Here is a 20,274-nt window from a genome sequence, read left to right on the forward strand (position 1 = left end):
CTCTCAAACTATATTCTTACGTAACATTTATTGAGAAGGTTATCAAGATTAGAATTGCATATAAACTATTAGATATAGTAGACGTTAACTTGGTGCAAACGCTTTGACTGCAATGCTTTTAAATTGCAAGTCAGCTAAGTGAAACAATTTTGCAGTTATCGCACCGCTATCCGTCAAAATGAAATGTCAACAGCGATGCGATGTTTTCCGCATGCACTTTTGCTGGAGCGCGATGTTTTCTGAATGCACATTAGCTGCATTACACAGCAACTGGCAGTTTTTTTTTACGTTTTTCAGTTGTTGCAGTTATCGAATTTCATTCGTTGAGTGAAACGTAAACATGTTGCAGCTATCGGACGTCTACTGTGCTTAGCTTGGTACGCCCGTTGAGGATACTAGATTCCGATCCGGTTGGCGGTTACTCCGCCTAGTGGCTCCGGCTGGGTTTCGAGCAACCTTAGAGAAGATCGAGTAACCAGCCGCAGTGCGAACTTTGTTCGTAGGCTGATAAAGAAAGAAGGGGTGTTTAGATCAGGAGCAGCTCACAACAGCATGTGTTTTCCAGGTTAGGGATCGCTAATCAACGTCTGATTGCCAATGTAGGATCCTTACAACAAACTGTACACCATGGTCCTCCGAAAAATTGACTCTGATTATTATCTGGTGATGGTCATACTGTGCCCGAAATGTTATATTATCAATAATGTACGGTATCGGCAACCTCGACGGTAACATCCTTGAGCGACTAAGCAACCAGTGTCACTTCAGCATACACGCAGAACCTCGAAGCAGCGTTGCCAGGCGAAGGCGAGCTCGATGCGCCCCTCTAGAGGACTGCTGGAGTACAGAAGAAGCAGCCATCAACGATGCAGCCAAGAGCACCAGGCGTACGTGGAACGAAGTCGACGGAACGGATGGTTCGACGAGGAGAGCAGAGCATTTTTGGAGAAGAAAAACGCAGCGCGAACGGTAATGTTGCAGCATGGAACCCGGCAGAACGAGGAACGATACAAACAGAAGCAGAAATAGCAGACCTGCCACTTTTGGGATGAAAAAAAAAATCAGCGCCTCAAGAAACACGGAAGTTCTACCAGGAGCTCAACGCGTCCGGCAAAAGCCTTGCGCCGTAAGCCGAAATATAAGGAGGAATAAGAAGTGGAGCCTCTTCGCGTACGGACCTGAGGTGATTGAATGATGGAAACGGCGGTGAATCGCATCTGAGACCCTTCCCCCCAAACTCATCTCCCTAAACGCTTCTCAAACCTTCTAAAATGCCTTCAGACCCCATGCAATTCCTGTGAAGCTCATCTGAAAGACTATGAACCACCTTGAAACGCCCTGAATTGCATTGGAACGCTTGTTCATCGCATTTCGAAGAATATGGAAAGAATTTCTGGGGATTCCAAAAAGCTTTCAGATAAGCTTCAAGGATGCGGAAAAGCTTGGAGTCAGGATGAGCACGGTTACCATTGGTAGCTCTGGGTGTGTCGGATTTGAGGTAGTGTGATGAGGAGGAATGCTGGAGTAGGCAGTGCATGAAATAGGCACATGGAGATGTACCTCAAATCTCACACCACAGCGGAGCACGGTAAAGATCTAGGTTGATAGGAGAAAATAGTTAATACATATGGAATAGCATGGAGTCAATGAGCTCAAAGTGTGAGGAACGGGGAACAAGCCTCTTTTTGTTTCCTGTTGGAACAAGGTTATGGGCCCAGGAGCGTGTTCTACAACACGTATCGACATAGAACAGTATCGGCCGCAATGGAGGACAGGGTCCATGGGATAGATTTACTGGATGATTGCTGACAGATCAACAGACGTTAGGAGCTGGGCTGGGGAATGCTCAGAATCAGGGGAAGTTTGATGGCGAAAATAACTCGAAAAGCTTGTGGAGCTTGGGAGCTGGTAGGAGTACGGTGGCCTGGAATAGCTCGGAGCACAAGGAAATCGCTGTTCGAAGGTAGCGATTTTAAGGCGGAGTGTTGGCGGTGGCGTTGAACACTCAGGAAGATTCGAATCTTCTTATACGAGAGACGTCGGTAGTATCGAGGTATAATGGCTGACAGAGGTATGCTGCTTGAAGAGAAATAAATAACAGAGAATTGTGTTCTAAGAGATGAGCGAAGACTGAAACCAAAGGTTCCTATTGAACAATCAAACGCGGTCCCAACCGAACAAAATCAAGGGCTTAGAACAACGTGGTAAACAACATCAAACATGAAAAGGTGTTAGTGTTGGTGAAAAAAATCCTCTGAAGAAATCCTGAAGAAATTCGACACATAACTTGCCTCGCATCCGAGCCAAGATACGTCTTCAAACCGAGCCAGATTCCTGGATTCGTCTCGAATATGATACTGGACTTCTCTCGGGCCTTAGTCAAGATTCCTAACTTATCCGAACCAGGATTAATCTTAAAACCGAGCCAGAATTCGCCTTGAAGTTGATCCTGGACTTGTTTGCTAGCTCGAATTCATCTTGAACCAAGACAGGATTCATCTAACATCCAAAAAAGCAAGCGTTTTGAAATTAAGTAAAAATCCTGGATTCGTCTCGACTACGATCCTGGACTCATCTAGGAGCCTCGTCAGGGATCATCTTGAATCGGAGACAGCATTCGTCTCAATCCAAGCCAGAAATCGTCTTGAATTCGATCCTGGTGCAGGACTCGTCCAGACACTGACTGATTGGACGTACTGGATTCCAATAAAGCTGTTTTAATTTCGCTCGCAGCTATTCATGGAATCGTCGATATAAGTAGACTTGAGTAACTGAAATATGTATGTATAGCCAAATAAATAAAATCGAAAAGGTTTTATCGTGGCACAACTTCCTTTTTCCCTATCATCGGAATTTCATTAGGCAAAGCATACAACCCAAATCACCGCACACCAGAAATAACCCCAGCCGATTTATTAGTTGATATCGCCAGTCCGTCCACAACCCGGCCAATTATCGCCATTTATTTACCTCCAGCCGTTCCGTCCTCCTTGCCGTGACCGACCACCCGACCCGACCATCGGCAAAGGCTTGATTGATATGGCGCACCGATAGGAATCCCCATTTGCCTAGCAAAGGGCCTTCCCCATGAGATTAATGCCACACTCAATCTAGCAGCTGAACGACCATAGTCCACCACGGTCAATTCGGACAAATCGACCGCGTCCCGACTTTTTGCTTCCCCAGATTTGATTTCAATTAGCACGCACCATCAGGGAACTGTGACCGATCTACGGTTATCCATCGAAATTCCAGGAGAGTAAGGGGGGTTGATGGTTAAAAAATTGCCGCCATTTTTATTGCTTACCGCCATTATTGATATGGTGCGTGTTGTGCACTTGTGCAAAACTAGCATAGAAAAAAGTATGTTTCGCGCGGCCTAATAGTTGTAGAAATATTGCTTCCTACCTAATCTCACGTTTTGGATTTTTTGTTTTTTTTTAGTTAAAACACTTATTAAGCACTTTTTGTTCCTAAGTTTGTCGCCTTCGAGGGTTAAGTCGCTCTGCGAATGCATCTCTGGTTTTACCGCGGTTTTAAAAGTTGCTTTAAAACCAATTATAAGTATTAAAACTCCCTCAAGCATCTAAGTAGTCTTCTGCTGTTCCTGTTCTCGTTGCTTGAGTTTCCGGTAATTTTCATCGGCTATCCGAATCAATAAGGCTGCATTTGCCACTCCGGTTTGGTCCACCAGCCTTCGCAGGTATCCGCTAGGGCCGTGCAGAAGGTCGTGTGGATGGCCAAATTCCACGACCCGGCCGGCATCCATCACCAGCACTCGATCGCTATCCATGACCGTGTGCAGTCGATGAGCGATCGTTAATACTGTACACTCGGCGAACTTTGTGCGGATTGTTGTTTGGATGAGCTTGTCGGTTCTAAAACAAAACGAAATGTCAATGATCGTGTCAACTTCAGGATAATCTACAGAATACTTACTCTGGATCCACGTTGGCAGTGGCCTCATCCAGCACCAAAATCTTGTTGCTCCGGAGAATCGCCCGAGCTAGACAAACCAGCTGTCGTTGACCCATGCTAAAGTTACTGCCCCCGTCGGACATCTTGCACTCGAGTCCTCCGGCCAGTGAGGATACGGCCTCCTTCAGCTCTACTTGATCCAACGCACTCCACAACTCTGCGTCGGTCTTCTCCTCGAACGGATCCAGATTGCTCCGCAGTGTTCCGGAGAACAGTATCGGATCCTGCGGGATGATCGATATCTTGCTTCGCAGATCCCGCAGGCCCAGTGTCTTGGTGTCGATGTCATCGATATCGATCGTGCCCTCGTACGGAGCAAGCCTGAATAACGCCTGGATCAGCGAAGACTTCCCGGCGCCCGTTCGACCCACGATTCCAATCTTTTCATTCGACCTTATCGAGAAATTCAAGTCCTTCAGCACCTTTTCGCCATCCTCCGAGTACCGCAGATCCACGTTAACGAACTTTACCACTCCGTGTTCGGGCCAGTCACCCTGCGGACGATACTTGGGAGCCGTCTCCAGCGGTGGCTCCGACGGCAAGGTCGTATACTCGTTGACCCTCTCCACGGAAACCATCTCGTTCTCCAGTTCCGCCGACTGCCTCATACCCCACTGACACATCCCGATCAAGCTGATCGTCTGAGTGATCGCCAGTCCAACGCTTCCACCCAGCGTATTCTGGCCGGCCACCAGGAAGCTCAGTGTGACGACTGCGATGTAGATCACGCATACGAAATCCAGCCATAGGGCGAACGCTCGCGTAGTCGTTATGTAGATGAACCACGCGGACGTATTGACGTCCATGTGGCTGTTGAACTCCCGGCATAGGATGCTCTGTGCGCGGAACGCCCGGATCGTAGACAAACCCTGCAGGGAGGCATTCAAGTGGGAGAAGATCGGCGACCGATTTACCGATTCGATTCGCTTAACGACACGCGAGGTATCCAGGTAAGCCTTGCGTAGCAGGAACATGATTGCCCCGACCACTACGGTCGGAACCAGGAACCAGTAGTTGACGATGGAAACCAGCGCCACCACGGAGATCATCTCCAGGAAGAACTACGGTGAAAGGGAAGAATCTAGGTTAGAATGGTTGGTTGCCGTGGTCAAGAAACCAAGAAAATACTCACCACCAAGCAGTCATGCAGCGACATCGGCAGCGACGTATCGATCGCTCCGATGTCCTTGGAGAACCGGTTCAGAATCCGTCCGGAAGGGTTGTTGTTAAAGAAGTGCATCGTGGCTCGGGTCAGTCCGCGGAACATTCGATCGTGGAGATTCATCGAGATTCGCAGGCATACGTAGAAGAACGAGAACGTACGCTGGACGATCAGGTAGATGAAGATCGCGATCAGGATCGCGTAGATCAGTATGTACTGCTGCCGTTCCGGTTCATTGTTCGCCTCCGCTTGCAGTTGGTGCAGAACGTTGATGTCTAGAAGATCCTCGATGGTTTGGTTCTCTTTGAGGTGGACTACGCTTTTGTTGACGTGTCCAAGAGATTCTTCCCAGTTGACCCATTGAGCTACGAAGTAGTCTACGCTACTGATGGCAACCTGTGCCAACAGGATGAATACAGAGATGAAGAGTATCCAAATCCAGCTGTTGATCGCGGTGATGTAGGTTTTGTACACCGACATATCGACGGCACCTTCGCCTTGAGATTCTTTTTCTTCAACCTGCTTCTCCTGATCCAAGTTTGTCGGCTCAGTATGAGCTGTGAACTTCTGGAAGTCGAATTTATCTTCATCTGGCGTTTCTTCAGGAGTTAACGCCATTATCGAATCCATCATAGTTTTCTTGATTTCCCTGTATGGTCCTTGAGCATCAATTTGGCCTCCTTCCATCAAAATTATGTGCTGAACATCGTTCAGATACTGCAACTGGTGTGTCACCAGGATACACACCTTATCTCCTAGAAACTCCCTGATGCACATCTCATAGATGTGCTTCCCTACATGAGTGTCGACCGCTGAAAGCGGATCATCCAATATATAGATATCACTCTTCTTGTAGATTGCCCGGGCCAAATTAACTCTGGCCTTCTGTCCTCCACTCAAGCTGATTCCCCGTTCGCCAACAATCGTCTGATCGCCATGCGGGAACAACTGGAAGTCTCGTTCCAAGGCACAAATACGAACCACTTCTAAGTACCGTTCCTCGTCGTACTCTTCAATGAAGAGAATGTTGTTCCTAACACTACTCTCGAACAGCCATGGTTCTTGTGCTGCATAGCTAATCGATCCGTTGATCTGCACCGTTCCTTCGTCTACTTCAAGCTCCCCCAATATCACTTGCAATAACGATGTCTTTCCAGAACCCACGGCTCCTATCACGACACACAATCTTCCACTTTCCACCGTTGTGCTAATTGACGTCACTCCCACATTCGATTCATCCTCACTGACAGCCCATCGTGCTGTCACATCTTCCATCACAATGCTCTTCTTATCACTGTCTAAATTCACTACACGCTTCGACGGCAGCAGCTTCTCCACTTCCTCCTCATTCACTCCTCCATTTGGCACCAGCCCATTGTCCTCCACTTTCTTCTTCTCTTCATCATCGATCAAGACACTTCCTTTGCCTTCTTGATTTCTCTCCTCGTCGGCTCCCTGCGGAGTCTTGGGCTTCCCTTCCGGAGTTAGCAGGAACTCCTGAATTCGCAGCACGGAAATGAACGCCTCCGAGCAGAACGTAATGGCCATCGGCCAAAAATGCACCATCGAGTCGTTTAGAATACTGTAGTAACTGGTCACGATGAACACTTTGCGGGCAGTGATCACATTCCCTGTGTAGGTGTACGCCAACAGGCTAAGGAAGATCGAAACTCGCGACACCACGAAGAATGAGATGAGCGTGGCTCTCACGTAAGCACCACCTCGGATAGCGTTGACCTCCTTGCGGCGAACTTCCTCCACCATCTTGGCGAACGAGTTCTCCCAGGTGTACATCTTGATCACCTGAATACCTTGGATGATCTCGTTCATGAAGCGAACCCGGAGATCCGTTCGCTTGGCCGCCCTCATGCGATAGGTGGCCGTCTTCTTGCCGATCCATGCCTGGAGAGGGATGAAACTGAGCAGGAAGGCCATGCCTAGCAGTCCCGCGAAACCAAGTTCTATGTAGATGAAGTACCCGAGCAGTAGCGACTCCATAGGACCCTTCCACAGGTCATGGATGAACGCGAGAGCAATGTCGAACTTGCCGACGTCATTGGTGAGAAGATTTAGGATCTTCCCGTTGAGTCCCTCGCCAGCGGTCGTTGACTTGGTGAGTTTGAGCGACTGCAATGAAGGGGATTAGATTTTATTAAGAAGCTTAACGAACTAGCTGCTGGAAGCGGCTGTAGACATAACACGCTATCTTACCTTGTTGTAGATAAGGCAGGAGCAGCCAATACGTAGCTTCATTCCTATTTGGAAGATGAACAATATGAATGGATGGAATGTGATAACCGGTATCAGCGCACAGATGATAACGCCGGCCGCGTAGCCGTACGCCTCGCGTTCACTGATTTCGGTCTGGTCCGGAGAAAAGTACGAAACAAGTCCTCCGAGGAACAGCGGCTGCGCCACCCGGTTAGCCGTTTCCAGTATTGAGAACAGCAAGCCCCAAAACAGCGTAACGGCTCCATATCCACGCATGAACGCACGCAGCAACCTTGGCTGCGGCCTCTGCAGTTCCTGGGCCCATAACCGCTCGAACTGATCGGCCAACGGTTGGCTCCGGTGCTCGGGAAGTGTCTCGTACAGCATTTCCTCGGTAATTTCTTTCCGGTGACCAGCCCGGAAGATGTCCTTCAACCACCAGAATGTACGTCGCGAGATGAATGACGCATTCTGAATGGGGTTTTCGGTTTTGTTCTTACTGAAGTCTTTGTCGCGGTTCATAGTGGGGCAGGGTTAAATCTGAAAAGGGGGTACACAAAGCGAAAACCAAAAGATTAGAAGAAACGAACGAAGCAGACTCGGGAAACACCCATATGACTCACGAACAACACCACACGTGCACGCACTTCAAGCGCAACCTTATCTATCGAAAGCGAAACTCGGCCGATTATCTCACATTAGCACCCGCAGCCGGTTAGCGCGATGTTTGCTCGCGAAAAGTGGGTGTGGAAGAAGGGCCTAAGCTCGGTAAACCGGAGTCAATCAACCATCGATGCACACTCGCTCACGACGACGATAGGCCACACAGCACTAGTAAGCAGTGTAGCAGACCGAACCGGTTTTCTGTATTGTCTGTATCTTCGCCCCATCATCGTCGCATTCGCGATTCCACCGTTCATACGCAGATGAATTCGCACTCATTATTATTGGCGCAGTAGGTCACGATTGTTGTCTCGTGAGTGAGCTACGGTGATCAAAATAGCCCAGCAACCCGATGTTGTTTCTTGTCAATGCCAACTTTGATGTTCGGTCGCTATGCACACTGAAACTCAATTCAATTCACGATGAGTTGCCGAAAACCGTTCCATTCTTTTCCATTGAACCTGCATCAGAGAACGTATAGATTCAAACTGGCTGCGACATTGACCTCAGTTCCGTCCATTGTCTATCGTTTGTTCACGTGCCCTACGTAGCGAAAAAAACAGCTGACGATCAGCGACATACCGTATATTCTGCAATCCCTCGGAAAACTAAACCCTTGAATCTCACTCACACTTACACTGAATCAAAAAACACAACGCAAACAGCTGGCGTCGTCCGTCTTTGTGGGATGGGTCTTGGTGCGTATCCCACCAGAAGGAAGAACGGCAGAAGGCCAAAAACAAAGAAACCGGATGGACGAGCACGCGCTCGAGAACTGGCCGGTCGTAGCGCGTCTTGCCTCGACGAGCGATAACTACACAGTGCCGGAGCGAGCACCGACAATGCTGGCGTCAAGCAAACGCGACGGAGCTTCTTCATTCATGCGCTCTCCACATAAGCACTTTCTCCGAGAGGACCTATACCGCGCGGTTGCAGAGAGCGAGAGAGACGACGCCGGCGGTTGTGCATAAAAAACGTGCATGCTCGTACATGAAATTGGGTGTTTCAAGATATTGCGAAAATCTGGCCGCGGGGCTTGCCTGCATAGCGACGGACGACAATGAACCTGTCCATTTCTCCTCCTCGCGGCGCCGTCGTCGCCGGTTCAGTGCATCGGAAAATGACTATGGGGTCAAACGCAGCCTGCGGATGATTGATGCTTTGTTTCTAAGTGCCTGTGCTGCCTCCGCACACTAGTAGTTTTCGAGGTTAACGAACCGCTGAGCACTGACGTTTTTCCCGGAATACACATAGTTGGCCATGGTGCGCGTTGTTTGCAAACTTACCTTGAATACGTCAGCCTATCGAACACAATAAGAGATATCACAGTAAACTATATGCCGGCTTGCGAGGGCACTACTGGGCTACACTATCTTATCGCACGTTTCAACAATTAATGAGAAGCGACGCCTGCTTTGACGGGGTTCTTATATCCATCAAGCTCAGATATCACTCAGCGGCAGCGTTGGGGATGTCACAGGGGGGGTTTGCTACATTGAAATTGCTTATTGTTTCTACTTACCTGCGTCACTATCTTCCGACGCCGGAAACGCTTCATTTGTATTTGTACGGGACTCACGCTTATCATAGATGCTTTCACCATTTAAAGATGCTATATTTTACGGTAAGCACACTAAAACAACTCGAAATTTAATTTACGAAACATTTCAGTCTCATTTACGTCTACTCCTATAGCGATACAGACTCACATGATGTGTACATAACGTGCAACTTACAATACCTGAGAAAACTTCCATTGTTGACATTGTGTCAAAACACAATCATAACTGCAGTTGCACCCGTAAGATGTAGCTTACTAATCTGTGGCCCTACCATTGCTTTCACAAAACACGAGCCGATAAACCGAAAGACAAATACTCGGATGCAGCAGCAGCGATCTCCTTGCAGCCCTACCCTTCCCTTCCCTGAAAATGTCCCCGGAACTGACGTTTTCCGCCAAGACACGCGAAACCGCGATCCGACTAACCAAAATGAAAACACTCGGATACAGCAGCAGCCTCCTTCATCCACTTCCCTGAAAATGTCCACGGAACTGACGTTTCCCTCCAACACACACGAAATCACGATTTGACGAACAGAAAAACAATAACTTGGATGCTGCAGCAGTGAGCTCCGTCATCCACTTTCCTAAAAATGCCCGCGCATCCGACGTTTCCCTCCAACACTGCGTGAGGATTCGACGAACCGAAAAACAATCACTCGAATGCAGCAACAGCGAGCACCTTCATCCACTTCCCTGAAAATGTCCCCGGAACTGACGTTTCCCTCCAACACACGCAAAAACACGATCGGACTAACCAAAAAACAATCACTTGGATGCAGCAGCAATGAGCTCCTAGATCCACTTTTCTGATAATGTCCGTGGAACTGACGTTTCCCTCCAACTAACGCGAAAACACGATTCGACTGATGGCTTGTCTCCACTTCTGTCGGCTGTTCGGGTTCGTTTGGAAGTTGACCATCAATGTTAACTTCTTTTCCCGATCAGCCTAGATAGCTGTGTAGTGTCGGTAGCGGTTGTCTCAATTGGCTAAGAATAACACAACGGACCGCCTGATCCAATGGTAAGAGTCCACTAAACAGGTGACCCCTAATTCATGGTGTTATGCGGCTTTATGCTTACCGTGCCAAAGAATGAATGGTTAGAGGGGTCTAATAAAAACCTAACCACAAACGGAGCCTGTGGAGAATTAGGGCGTCCTCGATAGTATTACGCCCTTACTGCGCTAACCGGAGCAATGGTGCAGTGGACCTTACGTTTCTCCGAGATAATAGTTGCCCTTCTTAAGTTTCAAATTTGAGGCTAAATAAGGGCGGGGTTATTCAAATGTTGATAATTAGCTTACATTACTGCCAATATGGGTTCGCTAAATGCGTTTTCGCCATTGGCGTTTTTCAATTGACACCAATTTGGTTCGTCGTTGATGTTTCCTTTTTGTGCTGTGATTGTGAAGAGTGTAATCCTGTCTAGTTTGGGTAGTGGCTACGGCAAGGAAACCTCAGATCAATTTTCAGCGTAAAAAGCGTATGTAGCCCAAGTGGATCTACTTTAAAAAGCTCATTTTCGTAGGCTAACTTCTGTACATATAGGTTACCTTGTGAACCCAGCTTTGCTTTTTTCATTATAGATGAACTGTCGTGCCTCGAGCATGCTATATTTTAGAATAACGTTAACAGTATGTTTCAACCCTTCCTTGTGGATGCCTTCAAGCAAGCTCTTGTTTTCAGCATCTTTTCGCTGATATTTGGCATCTGAAGTAGCTCAAACATTGATTTGAGATGCTTCAGTTTGATGAAATACTTAGGTAGTACAGTTCATGGTTAACTTAACATAGAATTGCACCTAACCCAACTCTGCATAAGCAGAACTTGTCATGAGTTGACTGATTGGCCTGTGTCAGATGAGGACCCTCTATTTGACCTTTTTGCACTTTGGAGTGTTCCTTCGCAAACTTTGCGTATTCAGGCGTCCCTGCTCAACAAGCTAGGGAACCTGTAATAATTGGTTGCGATTTATGGTTGCGCATTTTATGGATAACTCGCTTCCATTGCTACTCCAAGAGAGTTTCATTATGGTTTTGTTATTACAACGCCCTTCATTGTGGTATACCATAGCTACTGCTTTGAAAGAAGCTTGTCCTCTGCGGTCTGTGCGGACCGTAAGAGGTATTCCTGAATGGAACTCGGACCTGTTCAAGTTCTAAATATCTTCGGATAAACCAGTCTTTTGTATAGCTACGAATCTTTAGCTTCTACCCCGAGGATTGTAGCTGTAGAATCGATTTAGTGGGCACTAAAAAGCTCTGCTTACTTCAAATCTCCTGGAGCAAATGGGGCTTTGTCCTATTTTTCTCCAGAGGGATTTGAGTTTTTCAAACATGTTTTAAACTCTTGTAGTTTCTTAAGTTCCAGATTTATCTGGTTACGTCGTTCTTTCTGAAATGCTCGAAACGCATTGTCGATTATCACATCTGTGATGTTCGTCTGGCTAACATGCCTGTTCATGTGAACTCACATGTCTCCCCATTTGGGATGTCCACAGTGACTCTTTTACACAAAGTTGTATACGTTTTCAAGAAAGCACTCGCTCAAACGTAGTTTTTGCTTGGGTGATTTCTTGAATATTGAGGATGCTTTTGATGACGTGCCTTTCTATGTCATATTGAAAGTCGCATGACGTCGCAAGCTACCTCCAATGAGCTATAGGCTCTTTTTACGCTTATGCGTTTTACAGTGTCCTTTTCAGGGCACTGATTAACCCCGTTGTGGTATGAGCTATGAGCTCTCGTTGCGCTTATGCGTCCATTCCCTCTTCTAGGGCACCCCTTCCTATTTCATCACCTTTCCCTTTCCCTATTCCCATCCCTTGTCCCATTCTCCCTCAGGTAAATGATGAAATAGGCTCATATGTATGGCGATGGCACAAATGTCCCAAATGGAGGATAACGTGCCTCTGGAGCCGGCCTTCTGATACCTGATACCTGATCGCACTTGCTTTTGTGCCTACTTCAACGCTCCTCCGACGATGTTCTGCAGGCTAAACTTCTCGGATCTTGCGCAGTTTGAGCCAAGATAGAGGCTGCGTCAGTATGTCAGGCAACATATCCTCTGTCGGAAACTACTTAACGATTCCAGATGTGCACAATACACGGGCGGAACTGTCTCTGGTGTCGATGTGCTTTGTCCGTCTGGTCCCTCCTTCGGCGTTCAGCGTAGATATGTAACTCCTGGATTATCAGTGGGTGCCGGATGCCCGAATTCATGATCATTGGTTTGCTACTAACCCTTCATCTGCTTGTTACCTGGCTTAATGCAGTAGTGGTAAACGATGACCTTCTTTCTGGATCCAGTCTTCAGAACGGACTTGCAAGAGGCCCAGCATTCGTCGTTAGAGTATTGAAAGGTTTCAGGAGCTTTTCGTCCAGCTTCAGCCCTGCCACGGAGGGAGAGACGCTCGAATAATTCTCAATGTCCTCGCTTCCTAAGTACCGTTTGGCAATCAAACCCCGGAGATGCGATACCTTGGATGTAGCGTCGGCTTCTCGAAATGGTCCTTTAGCCTCACGTGCCGTTTTCGTCTGTTCAAGACCGAGTGTCGCTAGCACACGCTGGTTTTCGGAATCCCAAGCTTTATTGGGAACAACATTCCCCGGAGTGTTTTTTTCAGACAGCACTTCTTACTCTGGGATAGACCCATAACCTCCGCATGAACTGTGATACACTACGGAAGAGAAAACAGAGAAGGAAATTAATCGTATTTCATGTTACACACAATCGGTAAAAGATATTTGTACGGTCAAGTTCAAACGTATTACTTTGCCTCACAATTTACTCAGTGAATTCGATACTCTATTCCTGATCTTAGTCCCGATGATCTCCTTCTTCGGCAATGCGCCCAAGTAGAACCGCACTTTCCGCTCCCATCTGATCCACCAGCCAACGAAGATATCCTCCGTCCGCACCCCGTAGTAGATCACGCGGATGACCGAACTCCACCACACGCCCAGCATCCATCACTAGCACTCGATCGCTATCCATGATCGTGTGCAGTCGGTGAGCGATCGTCAACACCGTACAATCGGCGAACCTAGTGCGGATTGTAGTCTGAATGAGTCTGTCAGTTCTGCAAAAGAAAAATACACAATTAAGACTTCTGATGCGCTTCGAGATATCGAAGGACTTACTCTGAATCGACGTTGGCTGTGGCCTCATCCAGCACCAGAATCCTATTGTTTCTGAGAATCGCTCGAGCCAGACAAACCAGCTGCCGTTGACCCATACTGAAGTTGCTACCTCCATCGGACATCTTGCAGTCAAGACCTCCGCCCAAAGAGTTCACGACCTGCTTCAGCTCTACCTGATCCAGCGCACTCCACAACTCTGCATCGCAGCTCTCACCGAAAGGATCCAGATTACTCCTCAGAGTTCCAGAAAACAATACCGGATCCTGCGGAATGATCGATATCTTTCTTCGCAGGTCCTGCAACCCCAACGTCTTCGTATCAACCCCATCAATCCTAATCGTACCGTCATACGGAGCCAATCGGAACAGCGCGTGGATCAACGAAGACTTCCCGGCACCTGTCCGACCCACTATTCCTACCTTCTCCTTTGCCCGAATCGAGAAATTCACGCTCTTCAGCACATTCTCCCCGCTCTCCGAATACCGCAGATCAACATCCACAAACTCCACCATTCCTTCATTCGGCCAACAGTCACCCTTCAACGAATTCACCGAACCCGCCTCCTGTCCCGACTCCACGGGCAGATCCACGTACTCCCTAACCCGCTCCACGGAAACCATCTCATTTTCCAGCTCAGCGGACTGCCGCATACCCCACTGGCACATCCCGATCAAGGTGAGAGCCTGACTGATCGCCAGTCCCACACTTCCACCCAAGTAATCCCCCTCGGTCACCAGGAAGCTCATCGTTACCAGCGCAATGTAGATCACGCAAACAAAGTCCAACCACAGGGCGAACGCCCGCGTCGCCGTTACGAAGATGAACCACGCCGATGTGTTCACGTCCAGATGGTCGGTGAATTCGCGGCGCAGGATGCTCTGCGCATCGCAAGCCCGTATCGTGGCCAGGCCCTGAAGGGTGGCATTCAGGTGTGCGTAGATCGGCGACCGGTTCACCGATTCAATCCGCTTGACGACACGCGACGTGTTCAGGTAGATCCTGCGGAGGAGGTACATGATCGTGGCGATCACCGCGGTCGGTACGAGGAACCAGTAGTTGACGATCGAGACCAGCACGACTACGGCGGTTATCTCCAGGAAGATCTGAAATGATGGAACTCAATATTTTTTTTCGTGGACAGTTATGATTGAAGAACTCACCGTCAGACATTCATGGAGTGACATCGGCAGCGAGGTATCGATCGCTCCGATGTCTTTGGAAAAGCGGTTCAATATTCGACCGGAAGAGTTGCTGTTGAAGAAGTGCATCGTGGCTCGGGTCAGGCTGTGGAACATGCGATCATGGAGGTTTGTCGAGATCCGCAAAGCCGCGTAGAAGAACGAGAACGTACGCTGGATGATAAGGTAGATGAAGACCGCAATTAGGATCGCGTAGATCTGAATGTGCTGCTGACGTTCGGATACATGATTGACTGGTTCTGCAAGACCATCGGTAGTTTGGTTTTCTTTGCGGTAGACTACGTCTTGGTTTACCTTGCCAAGTGATTCTTCCCAGTTAACCCACTGGGCAAGGAAGTAATCTACGCTGCTAACGGACACCTGTGCCAACAATATCAGAGCGGAGATGAACAATATCCAAACCCAACTGTTGATCGCGGTAATGTAGGTTTTGTACACCGAGAAGCCCACGGTACCCTCACCTTGAGACTCCTTTTCTTCAATCTGCTTCTTTTGGTTCAAATCGATCATCTCACTGTCAGTGCTGATCTTTCGGATGTTCAATTTATCCTCTTCTGGCGACTCTTCTGGAGTCATTGCAAGAATTGAATCGATCATTGTCTTTTTGATTTCCCTATAGGGTCCTTGAGCTTCAATTTGGCCTCCATTCATCAATATGACGTGCTGAACGTCATTCAGATACTGCAACTGATGTGTCACAAGCGTAACGGCTTTATCCGCTAAGAATCCTTTGATGCACATCTCGAAGATTTGCTTCCCTACATGAGTATCTACTGCTGAGAGTGGATCGTCCAGCAGATAGATATCACTCTTCTTGTAGATCGCCCTAGCCAAGTTCACTCTAGCCTTCTGTCCTCCGCTCAAGCTGATTCCACGCTCGCCAACAATCGTCTGATCACCATGCGGGAACAACTGAAAGTCCCGCTCTAAAGCACATACGCGAACCACTTCCAAGTACCGCTGCTCGTCGTACTCTTCAACAAACAGAATATTGCTCCTAACGCTGCTGTCGAACAGCCATGGTTCTTGCGCTGCATAACTTATCGATCCGTTGACCTGCACCGTCCCTTGATCTACTTCAAGTTCCCCTAAGACCACCTGTAACAACGTAGTCTTCCCTGATCCCACCGGTCCAATCACCACACACAATCTTCCACTTTCCACCGTTGTGCTAACTGACGTCACTCCCGCATTCGATTCATCCTCACTGATAACCCATCGAGCTGTCACATCTTCCATCACAATGTTCTTCTTGTCGCTGTTCAACTTCACTAGTCGTTTCGACTGCAACAGCTTCTCCACCTCTTCTTCATTCACTAAACCATTCGGCACTAACCCATTGCTCTTTGCTTTCTTCTTCTCTTCGTCCTCAATCAGTATACTTCCATTACTTTCTTCGACTGCTCCCTGTACACTCCCCATCTTCCCCTCCGGCGTCAGCAAAAACTCCTGAATCCGTACAACGGAGATCAACGCCTCCGAACAGCACGTAATGGCCAACGAATAGTAATGAACCATCGAATCGTGCAGCATGCTGTAATAGTTGGCCAAGATGAACACTTGGCGAGCCGTGATCGCATTTCCCGTGTAGATGTACGACAGCAAACTCAGAAATACGGAGATCCTGGAAACCACGAAGAACGAAATCAACGTAGCCCGCACATACGCACTTCCACGCAGAGCCTTGACCTCTTTGCGGCGAACGTCATCCACCATCTTTGCAAAGGAGTTCTCCCAGGTGTACATCTTGATCACCTGGATACCTTGGATGATCTCGTTCATGAAGCGAACTCGAACATCCGTTCGCTTGGCGGCCCTCATTCGGAAGGTGGCTGCCTTTTTCCCTATCCAGGCCTGTAAGGGAAGAAAACTAAGCAGGAAGGCCATTCCCAGTAGTCCCGCGAAGCCAAGTTCCGTGTAGATTAGGTAACCGATCAGCAAGGACTCCAGCGGACCCTTCCACAGATTGTAGACGAACGCGAGGGCGGGTTCAAACCTACTGACGTCATTGGTTAGCAGATTCAAGATCTTCCCGTTCAATCCCTCGCTGGCGGTTACAGATTTGGTCAGCTTCAAGCTCTGTAAACATCACAACTCTGGATTATCTAGTGAACACCAGGCAGGGGCTATCGGGTCAAGTAAACATCACCCCTATTTACTCACCTTGTTGTAGATAAGACAGGAACACCCAACGCGCAGTTTCAGCCCAATTTGAAAGATGAATAAGATGTAGGGATGAAATGTGATAACCGGTATCAGCGAACTGGTGATAACGCCGGCCGCGTAGCCGTACGCTTCGCGTTCGCTGATTTCCGTCTGGTTCGGCGAGAAGTACGCAATCAGTCCGCCGAGAAGCAGCGGACGCGAAACAACCACGGTCGATTCGACGAGCGAATACATAACTGCCCAGAATAGGGTTACTGCGCCGAAACCTCGCCACAACGCCCGCAGTAATTTGGGCTGCGGACGGCGCAACTCCTGGGCCCATAACCGATCGAACCGAGCGGCTAATTGTTCGCTGCGGTGCTCCGGAAGCGCCGAGTAGAGTAAGTCTTCGGTGATTTCCTTCCGGTGACCGGCACGGAAAATGTCCTTCAGCCACCAAAACGTTCGTTGTGAAATGAACGAAGCCGTCTGGAGCGGGTTTTCGGGCTTTCGCTGGCCGAAGTCTTTGTCGCGATTCATGTTGCGTTACAACGTATTCTGCAAAATAGGAATGGGCAAGTTTGTATTCTGCTTAAACAACGATACGATTCTCAATTCCTATAGTTTTCAAACCATTCGCAAAAACATTTTCAAAACTCACCACCATTCACAAATATATACACTTTTCCTTCGGAAAACTTGAGTCGAGAAGAGAAAACTTCACAAACATACAGCTATTCACGAGAAACTCAAAGGAGAAAGTGCAAAAAGCACGTGTCGCGAATCTTGCCTCGGACTTCTTCTACAGACCGAACGATCTCGGACAACGTTAAGTGCCGTTATGCCGGTCGTTATAGATGGCGATCCGCTTTTCTATCGCTTCGGCTTCGGATTCGGATTCGGAATAGTTGTGTACTCTGAGAGTCACTGAGAGCGAGAGAGAAAGAGAGCAAAGAGCAATCGACGCATACTAGAATGAGTGCCAAATCTCAAGATGAATGGGCGATGGGATTGGGACCTTGAATATAACTTACGATGTATGAAGAAATAAAATCATGTACGACAAATCACTGCACTGTTATACGAAGACACACATTTACGTACACACTAAACGCATTCAGCAATATTTTGCTGAATTTTGCCGAGCTTCTTCTTCTTCTTCTTCTTGGCGTAACGTCCTCACTGGGACAAAGCCTGCTTCTCAGCTTAGTGTTCAATGAGCACTTCCACAGTTTTTAACTGAGAGCTTCCTCTGCCAATGACCATTTTGCATGTGTATATCGTGTGGCAGGCACGAAGATACTCTATGCCCAAGGAAGTCAAGGAAATTTCCTTTACGAAAAGATCCTGGACCGACCGGGATACGAACCCGTCACCCTCAGCATGGTCATGCTGAATACCCGTGCGTTTACCGCCTCGGCTATATGGGCCGAGCTGAATGGTCCAGTAATTTTTTTTGCTGGATTTTCAGCAAAATTTGCTGGATTTTCAGCAAAATTTGCTGAATTTCAGCAAAACGTTACTGGTAATCAGCAGAGTTTACTAAACAACTCTGCAAAATTCAGCAAAATTTTGCTGAAACCCTTAATCGAATTTTGGTGTGTACATTCACATCCGGAACTCGTCCAAAACTTCCACCCACCCTGGCCCAGGATTCCACAAGACTTTCTTTTGATAATTCCTCAGATAGTTTCTTCCGGGATTTTTCAGGTGTTCCTTCTTTGATTCCTCAAAAGTTCTTTCCAAAATTTCTGTAGCAGTTTCTACCGGGATTCCTCCAGACGGTTCTTCCTGAATTCTTTCGTGAGTTCATTCTGGGATTACTCCAGAATATCCGATCTGGATTTTTTCCAGAATTACTCCAGAAGTTTCTTCACGAATTCCTACTGGAGCTCCTTTTGGGATTCCGGGAGGAATGGAAATGAAAAAATCCGAGATTAATTCCATCCAATATTTTCTTTAGGAGTTCCTTCCGGGATTCCTCCAGAACATTCTACCTGAATTCTTTCAGGATTTCTCCAGGAGTTTTATCTATGATTCCTCCAGGAGTTCCTTCCGAGATTTCTCTGGGAATTCCTTCCTAGATTTCTCCAAGAGTTTCTTCTGGGATTCCTCCAAAACTTCCTTTCGAGATTCCTCCAGGAGTTCGTTCCTGGATTTCAGCTGGGGTTTCTTCCGGGATTTCGCCAGCAGTTCCTTCTGAGAGTCTTCCAAATGTTCCTTCCGGGATCCCTGGAGGAGTTTCCTTCGTGATTCCTCCAGGAGTTCTTTCTGAAATTTCTCCAAGAGCTTCTGCCAGGTTTGCTCCAGGGGTTCCTTCTAGAAGTTCTTCCCAGGATTCCTACGGGAGTTCCTTCCGGGACTCCTCTAGAAGTTACTTCAGGGATTTCTCCAGAGATACCTTCCAAAAGTTTTTCCCAGGATTGCTCCGGGAGTTCCTACCAGGATTTTCCCAGGAGACCCTTCCGGGATTCCTCTGGGAGTTCCTTTCAATAGTTCTTCCCAGAATTCTTCCAGGAGTTCCTTGCAGAATTTCCCAAGGAATTCTTCCAGGAGCTCCTTCTGGAGTTCTTCCAGCAGTTTTTTCCAGAATTCCTCCAGGGGTACCTTCCCGGAGTTCTTCCCAGGATTCCTCCAGGAGTTCCTACCGGGAGTCCTCTAGAAGTTCCTTCAGGGATTTCTTCAGAGGTACCTTCCAGAAGTTTTTCCCAGGATTCCTCCGGGAGTTCCTACCAGGATTTTTCCAGGAGGCCCTTCCGGGATTCCTCTAGGAGTTCCTTCCAAGAGTTCTTTCCAGAATTCTTCCATGATTTTCTTGCAGAATTTCCCCAGATATTCCTCCAGGAGCTCCTTCTGGAGTTCTTCCAGCAGTTTTTTCCAGGATTTCTCCAGGGGTTCCTTCCGGAGTTCTTCACAGGTTTCGTCCGGGAGTTCCTTCCGGGAGACCTCTAGAAGTTCCTTCAGGGATTTCTTCAGAGGTACCTTCCAGAAGTTTTTCCCAGGATTCCTCTGGGAGTTCCTACCAGGATTTTTCCAGGAGGCCCTTCCGGGATTCCTCTAGCTGTTCCTTCCAAGAGTTCTTTCCAGAATTCTTCCAGGATTTTCTTGCAGAATTTCCCCAGGAATTCCTCCTTCTGGAGTTCCTCCACCAGTTTCTTCCAGGGTTCCTTCCGGGATACTTCCAGGAGTTCTTTCCAAGAGTTCTACCGAG

General features: G+C 48.0%; 3 protein-coding genes across 8 annotated transcripts in view; 1 reads left to right on the forward strand and 2 right to left on the reverse strand.

Moving 5' to 3' along the window:
• The window catches only part of LOC109402379 (uncharacterized), a 489,342-nt gene that overhangs the window by 437,759 nt on the left and 31,309 nt on the right, over nucleotides 1–20,274 (forward strand). The gene's annotated exons all lie outside the window — the stretch shown is intronic.
• Nucleotides 3,261–9,425, reverse strand: LOC109402395 (ATP-binding cassette sub-family C member 4-like). Of its 3 annotated transcripts, none has more exons than XM_062847134.1 (5): nucleotides 9,301–9,425; nucleotides 7,352–7,891; nucleotides 5,111–7,267; nucleotides 3,940–5,039; nucleotides 3,261–3,878 (listed from the first exon to the last, which is right to left on the reverse strand). In XM_062847134.1, the coding sequence occupies exons 2-5, from the start codon at nucleotides 7,871–7,873 to the stop codon at nucleotides 3,587–3,589; spliced, it is 4,071 nt and encodes a 1,356-aa protein (XP_062703118.1). In that variant the 5' UTR covers nucleotides 7,874–7,891; nucleotides 9,301–9,425; the 3' UTR covers nucleotides 3,261–3,586. The 3 variants fall into 3 exon arrangements, with proteins under 3 accessions (XP_062703118.1, XP_029718002.2, XP_062703119.1); XM_029862142.2 differs by lacking the exon at nucleotides 9,301–9,425 and adding an exon at nucleotides 8,652–9,280; XM_062847135.1 differs by lacking the exon at nucleotides 9,301–9,425 and adding an exon at nucleotides 7,975–8,622.
• On the reverse strand, nucleotides 12,909–18,004 carry LOC109402396 (probable multidrug resistance-associated protein lethal(2)03659). Its single transcript, XM_062850208.1, has 5 exons — nucleotides 17,725–18,004; nucleotides 17,082–17,621; nucleotides 14,880–16,997; nucleotides 13,720–14,822; nucleotides 12,909–13,658 (listed from the first exon to the last, which is right to left on the reverse strand). The coding sequence occupies exons 2-5, from the start codon at nucleotides 17,601–17,603 to the stop codon at nucleotides 13,397–13,399; spliced, it is 4,005 nt and encodes a 1,334-aa protein (XP_062706192.1). The 5' UTR covers nucleotides 17,604–17,621; nucleotides 17,725–18,004; the 3' UTR covers nucleotides 12,909–13,396.

Source organism: Aedes albopictus, chromosome 1 (assembly GCF_035046485.1).
Source record: "Aedes albopictus strain Foshan chromosome 1, AalbF5, whole genome shotgun sequence".
In the NCBI taxonomy this organism is placed as follows: domain Eukaryota; kingdom Metazoa; phylum Arthropoda; class Insecta; order Diptera; family Culicidae; genus Aedes; species Aedes albopictus.